Source organism: Lepidochelys olivacea, assembly GCF_965140295.1.
Source record: "Lepidochelys olivacea isolate rLepOli2 genome assembly, chromosome: 10".
Lineage (NCBI taxonomy): Eukaryota > Metazoa > Chordata > Testudines > Cheloniidae > Lepidochelys > Lepidochelys olivacea.
The window spans coordinates 53983598-53990840 of record NC_140420.1 but is presented as its reverse complement, the minus strand read 5'-3'; the positions used below and the strand labels follow the sequence as shown (position 1 = coordinate 53990840).

Below are 7243 nucleotides of genomic sequence, written 5' to 3'. Positions count from 1 at the left end.
CAGTGGGTCCTGAAATGAAATTTGAAGAATGATTTGTTTTCCAAGAATGTTTACAAAATTCTGTATGATTTTTAAAGTTCTATTTCTTCCTTTCTTTAATTTTTCATTAAATAAGACTGATGAGCAATGGGCTGGAAACTCAAATGAGGCACACATGGAGAGTTTAGACACATAAGAGTTCTACACAGTTCACTTGTGCCTTGGAGGGATGATGATATATTTTTCAAAAAGCAATTTGTCCCAGTAGTACTGGCCACCCTGTTGAAGAGTTTTAGTTGATCCCTGAGCACATTAGTTTCTGACTCTTAAACCCAACTCTGAAATAATAGGGCTTCTAGTGTTGATAACAAGATGGATTGTCATTCACAGTTAAGTCAATCATAAGGTGCTTATTTATTTACCCTTTTCGTCACCAATCAGCACAAAGAACTGTCAGAAAATAACTTTTATTTCTCTTTTTGAATAAAAGAAGGGCACAAAATGATTAAACAATTTTTATGACAGTGGCTTTAGGATTATTATCTGGCTGCCCCTCAACAACAAACAAGTGATTCAATCGACATTCCTTAGGAAAAAAAAGTAAAAAAAAAATCCTGTACAAATATGTATTTTTCCCTGAGGGATAAGGTTACACCCGCAAGTGCTCTATGTACATATTGCACTATAGAGGAATGAAGAACATGTGCAAAAAAGCAACAATGATCAAAGCTTACTAATCAATCCTTGTAATCATGATTCTGCTATGTTGTCTTGCATTTTGGAATGTCGTAACACAAATAGCTATATTCCTTTAATTAAAAACATAAAAAAAAGAGGAGGAAATAAAACAAACCCCCCACACCTCTACTATGGCACATTCAATGAAATAAAAAGTTTTCCAAAGACAAATAGACAAATTCCATCAACAAAGTAATACAAAGTTCGTTCTTTTGTTTTTTGTTTTTGTTTTTTAGAAAAATTACATTACTTTCTTTCATTGTTTCACATTACAAAATCTTTTTTTTTTAATCTTTACACAAATCACATTTTATTGCAGGAATATTTCAAGTGCCATCAAATATTTATAGAAGGGTTAAAAAAATAGAAGTCTCTCTAAAGTGGTCCAGACAAGGCTTTGTATAGAATAAATCTTTTTTCCACCTTCTATTTTTGAGTTAAGTATTTTGAATACATTTTTTTATTCCACTGACAGCCTAGAAGCAGACACACACACATTCATGCATGTGTGCACACACACTCAGACCTTGGTCTCCATACTAGGATACATAAACTTTATAAAGAAAAACCAAACTTAAGAACAGCATCTCACATCACCTCATCCAATAGTTATTAAAAAGATGAACAGCATCAGTCACAAAAGTACATCAGAGTGGACCAACTGACACTGTACGGTAGTACCTCTTCTTTAAGAAAGCTTGAGAATGTTTCTTTGCCTTAGAACAGAAAACTGGATAGATGTCAACAACCCAAGACAATTTCTTTACAAATTATAAGGAGCAGCTCACTTAAGAGGAATAATTATTCCAATATCTTCAGCTATTCTCTGTAATGTCACTTTTTTTTGTGGTAGTGAGTTGGGAAGACTACAAAAGTTTCATACATCTGACATTCATTCACAGAGCATGAATGTGTATTTCAACTTGATATACTGCTGAACTTCTGGTCTTAGGCCCTTCAGAGGTTCTTAACAGGCATAAGTCATCTGCCAATGTCCTGTTCCTATACTGTAGATTCATTATGACTAGCTATATTTAGAATCATTCAACATCCCCTCACAAAAAGGCTCTTTGGCAGCAGTAGTCTTTAAGTACATCTACCGCCCTGTTATCCTCAGAAAAAAAATCAGCCATCTTGACTACTAACAGTGATTAGGAAAGCACACTTATGTCAGGTGTACACTAATGGCCTGATTTTACAAGGTGCTGAGCACTCAGCAGCTCCCACTGAAGACAGTGAGAGCTGTGAGGGGTGCAACATTTTTGAAAATCAGACCACAAGTTATACGGCTTTCAGTTAGGGCTCTACTTGGCTTCTGGAGCAAACGTAATTGCTCCTGCAATTTTGTGTTCCCAAACAGTTGCATCTAGTAGCTAGATGTCAAATATCCCATCTGTTTGCACTCACAGACAAGGTAAAGTACTATTTACCAGAAAAAAAAAAGAAGGTAATGACAGAAAAAGGCCCAAAAATATTTAGCACGGTTACCTTACTTACTGTCAAACACAGGGTTTGTCTTTCACTCCTTGGAAAAGGTCAAATCTTACTTACATTAGCTGACACTGGAATTAAGTTTAGTTGATCTTTAAGGGGCTAGCACCTGAGGCTGGTCACATTCAGAAATCTTTTGTTAGTAAAAAGCCTGCTTTAAATTAAATCCACAAATGCACAGATCAGAACGGAAATGCCACGTCAGACTAGTTATTCCAATAAAGTAAACAATGATTCCAGAAAACGCAAACTAAAAAGAACTGAGAGATGCATTTGACTGTTTTTCGCAGATACATTTTTCTGGGTCATTTTAAAGATTAGGGGCTCAATCCAAAGCTCCTTGCTTTGACTGTAAGGGGCTCTGGATCGAATCCTTGATGGTGAATGACTCTTGTGGGGGGCATGCAGGAGGGAATGAATGGTGAATGCTATACTCCTCCATGCTCTTTGACAATGCCCACTCATAACTTCAGCCTTTGCATTCATGAAAGTACAGGGACTTCTCCCTAAGTCTCCATGGGCACATCACTGTGAAGCAGGTGTAGAGAAGGTGAAGCACTGTCCCATCTCTGTCAGCTAGCAGAGCAGGATAGGGACACTAGGGAAGTAGAATGTGCCATCGGAGGCACAATCCATTAGAGTGTAGCAGCTCCATACAGACCCCAATGTGGGTCGCTGGTTAAATGCAATAATTCAAGCCTAAGTGAGAGATGCTCAAATTATAAAAAAGGGAACACTTTATTTTGCCCATAATAACCCATTATCCTAATTCTCCCCTTAAAACAGTTTTACATCTGTGTAGCTCCATCTTCTCCAATTACTCCTCAGTTAACACAGTGTGAGAGGAGCATTAGGCCCCATAGATTTAAAGAGACACAGTCAACTTGAAAATCATTTGTCTGGAGGGTTTTTTTCTTAATAGTTACTGGCAACAACTACAGTGACTACAAATGAAATGTTAGTGAAAAAATATTCCTCTGTCTTATTAGTTTACTTTGTCTATATACAAAAAACTGTCATATGCACAATTTCACTGTTTTCCATACCCAGTTAGTTTCTACTTTGCTGAAAAGGCCCTTATTAACCTTAACGAACAGAGAAGCATAAAACCTTAAGAATTTTAATAAAACAACAACAGGCAATACTATTTAAAAATGTACTCTATACAAATGAATTTGAAAGACAAAAAACTTAATTTTATTAACATTCAAGTTGGCAGTGTCCCTTTAACACAATGTGTTGGAATGACTGCTATTAATTGTTAAAGTGCAGAGGCTCCAATTTGTCCAGGTAAATATACCATTCCTGCCATTTCAGTTTTAAAGAAAAAAAGGATTAAGTAGGTTTACCTGGGAAGTTGTTTAGGTATTTTATATATATACTTTACCACACAGATTAGTCACATACCAAAATCTTTTATTTAAATCTCTCTCCCTATCTCCTTCCTACACTAAAAAGAAAAAAAGTGATCATAGGAAAAGGAGCAGGGGCTGGATGGGTAGTGTAAAAACAATTACAGTGTGATCTTATACTCACACCAATCTTAGAAAATAAAGTTATTCATATTTTGGAGCATGCTGCCACTTCACAAGGTCTTTGGGGCATGAGCTGCCCTTTATTATATCTTTGTACAGTGCCTAGCAGAATATGGTGATAGCCCTTAGGTGCTACTCCAATTTGTTAATAACTTTAAGAAACTGTCTATATGGGAAAATGCAAAGTTTCACTTTGTTTCCATATAGCCCCAATTCAACACCCCAGTTGCTTCCAATTCAAAGGAGGCGGTTCCAGCTTTGCAGTGACTATTAAATGCCATTTCAGGCAAGCCACAGCTGCATAACACTTCTAACATGGGTGTAGACAACCGGGGACTAAACATTTAGGGATTGCATTAATAAATAAAGAAAACTGAATTTTGAACAGATTGTACATCTCACTTTATAATAAGTGGATAAATTTAATCCAAAATGACTCAAAGTGATAGTCAGTGGTTATATTATGATGTTTTATCTCTGGCTTCCCATATAAAACAGAAGTTGTCTACATTCCTGTCAGGCTTCATCCAATCTCAGAAGTACCATCGGAATGACACTGAGGCAGAAATTGGCTTTCCAGTGGCTGACTGAGGGCAGAGAGTTTGCCAAAGAAGAATTCCTGGATTAACATTCTGGTTCAATTGAGCTGGAAGATCAGGCTGCAATCCTAAAACTACTTTTCCAAATAAATATAGGGAGGGCTCCCTTCTCGTTCAAGCTAGATAACTTACCCTTAACGTTGTTTAATATGGCTCTCTCATTCAGAATTAATTTAATATTTTTAATTCTGACTTTTCTCCTCCTTTGGGACAAAATTCTGCCATCCATATTCAGGCAAAACTCCTTGTAAAGGGAATGGTAATTTGCATAAATAAAGACGGCAAAATTTGGCCCCTTATTAGTATAATGCATGGATCACAATCATTTTTGGAATTACACAACGTATGTTTATCATCTTACTGCTCATTCTATAGTCCACTCTCATGATTTTCGGGTTTCATGTAGAATATAAAATGCCTGCTTTCTACCAAAAGGATTGTGCCTTTATTTTATCAGTTTGCACTTATTTGATAAGCCTTAGAGAGTGCTTCTTTCCAAATAAACCTAGCTGTTTCTAGAGCCATACATATGTGCTCTAAAAGCAAAGGACTTCTCTGTTGTGCTGTGCTGGAGAAAATTGCTGGATTTTGAAAAACAGCCTGCTGAAGTCAATAACAAAATTCTCAGTGACTTCAATGGGACTAGGCTTTTGCTTTAAGTGCATTGTTTACCATGTGGAGTTTAAAAGTATATAACAGTATATATAACATACACACACACACATATATATATATTAGTATATGAGTATGTGTATATATTACACTCTGGTCAACATTTTCAAACATGGGTTCATAGAGTTGGGCATCCATACCCATATTTATACACCACAATTAAAGGCCCGATTTTCAAGGGTGCTTCACACTTGCAGCTGTGATTGACCTGCAGATGCTCAGCAAATTCTTGGCTGTGGGTGCTTGGCACTTCTGAAAAATCAGGGCTTTTATTTCAGAGGCTAAATATGGATTTAGATGTGCAATTTTAAACACACAGATTTGAAACTTTTGGGTTGTGTATAAAAATAAAAGCACCCTTTAAAAAGCAGCTGAGAAGCTAATTTGATTTTAGAAAATGTTCATCGTTTTCAGACTCTAAAAATCAATGTCTTCATTTCAGGATGTGACCAGCCTGTCTTGAAAAGTAATGTTGAAAACAGCAGCATAAATACCTTCCAATGTATCAGTACCTTCCAAACCTTTTTCAGTTAAACTTGAATTTCTGGTGCACATGCAACACGACAATGAACACACTAGCATTTAATTTAAAGAAAAAGGTGCAAAATGAAAGTGCCTTATCAATTCAACAAGAAAAGCTATACCAGTAACTACTTTTTATATTAATTAAAACAATATATAAACATTATCTCTTTTTCTATATATAGTCTTCATGCCCATTTACCCTGTAATATATTATAATGCTATTGTTGCTATTGCTATGGACCCTTTTCGTGCCATTCTGCCTACTGGCAATCAATGGTAGATGAAAAATATTGTCCTTCATGAAACAATGAGCAAGTTGTGCAAACTGATGCTGAAACCTCTGCAGTACACACCAGTCGCTGGACTCTGCTGGGATCAACAAATTGATTGTTCTGTTGAAAGTCTGTGGGCAGTGAACTACAAGGAAAAAGAAACCTTCTGAGTTTAGTACCCTCATTCTGTGTAAACAGAGGTCAAAGATCGAGAAGTCAAGACAGAAAAAGGGTCCATATTTGTAGGCATAATGGAAATCATATGCATGAGAAAAACAAGTTCAACTTTGTTTCATTGTTTCCCATCCTTTGCCTGACCCCGACCGCCAAAAGATGTGCAGTGTGTTGGCTCCCTAGGTCTGTGCAGGGCCATATAAAGTGTCTTGGTTTTCTTTCTTTTTAACGTTTGTACTTCAGACATTCTAGAAGTGCTTAGGTGATATATTTACCCATCAATTTGCATTGCTGGCTCAAATTCTGAAGTGAACAACTCCTTGTACAATGGAGGAAAATGAAGTCGCACAATGTCTGGGTATATTGCTTTAAATGCCATAAGTTTTTCTGTATGTCGTCCACACAGTGCTCTTAAAGTAGACACTTTGCATATTAACTAGAAGAAAAACACACAAGAAAAATACAGTCATACACAAAACAGGCTCTCTTCTCTGATTTTGCTTTTAGGATCAACCACTTCTAGTTTACCTTGATTGTTTTCCTTAAAGATGAATTTTAGCAGCTAAAAGATGCACTTGCTTGTTTGATTCAAAGAGAGGAAATCATTAAACAGCACGGATTTTTTTGGGGCCTAATTCCACTTCTGTAGTAGGGCTGAAATAATAACCTGTGTGGCAAAAACATTCACTGGGGTAGTTGTGGGAACAGAGAGGGAAGGTATAAAGAGAGGAGACACTTGACGGCTTTTCATGAAGCTCAAAGTTAAAATTAGATTTCTCTAACCACTCTAGTTCTCTCTCCCCTCTACCTCAACCCTTTCTTCCCCCCTCTGGGTTCTCTTAGGAAGTGGTTGAAACTAGGCAGGCTGGATTTTGAACAAGCAAGTCTAGAAAAGGAGAGGGATACAAAGGCCAGATGAGAGCTGTTAGACAGTAATTATGCTGCTGTTACTAGTGTAGAATGCTTTCATGTTCAGAGGATGAGGCATAGTTTTTGGTGCTCACCTTTGTTAGAATTCCATCTTCTCGGTGATTCTTCTGCAGGACGTGCTGAAGTGCTAGCTGAATCTTCTGTTGGAGTTTTTCGATTTTTATCTTCTCCTGAAGCCATGAACGATCTAAATGTAAAGCAAGTGAATACTTCTGATGTTGCACACTGGCATCACAATATGCATAGAAATGTTCTTCGAGCCTATGCTACATTCATCTTTCCTGTTGCCAACCTCCCTTCCATTCCAGTGGAGTTTTATACAGGAGGT

The 7243-nt window shown here is 36.9% G+C and overlaps 1 protein-coding gene across 3 annotated transcripts in view; it reads right to left on the bottom strand.

Moving 5' to 3' along the window:
* Positions 1–7243, bottom strand: part of RORA (RAR related orphan receptor A) — a gene marked incomplete at its 3' end in the record, with an annotated part of 544635 nt that overhangs the window by 5350 nt on the left and 532042 nt on the right. For 2 of the 3 annotated variants that reach the window (XM_084640795.1, XM_084640796.1), the window contains 2 exons: positions 6990–7102; positions 6257–6421 (listed from right to left, as the gene is read on the bottom strand). In XM_084640795.1, coding sequence (XP_084496921.1) covers positions 6257–6421; positions 6990–7102 — 278 coding nt within the window. Of the gene's footprint in view, positions 1–6256; positions 6422–6989; positions 7103–7243 lie in introns of those variants that run through there. The other variant, XM_084640794.1, reaches the window with a different exon arrangement.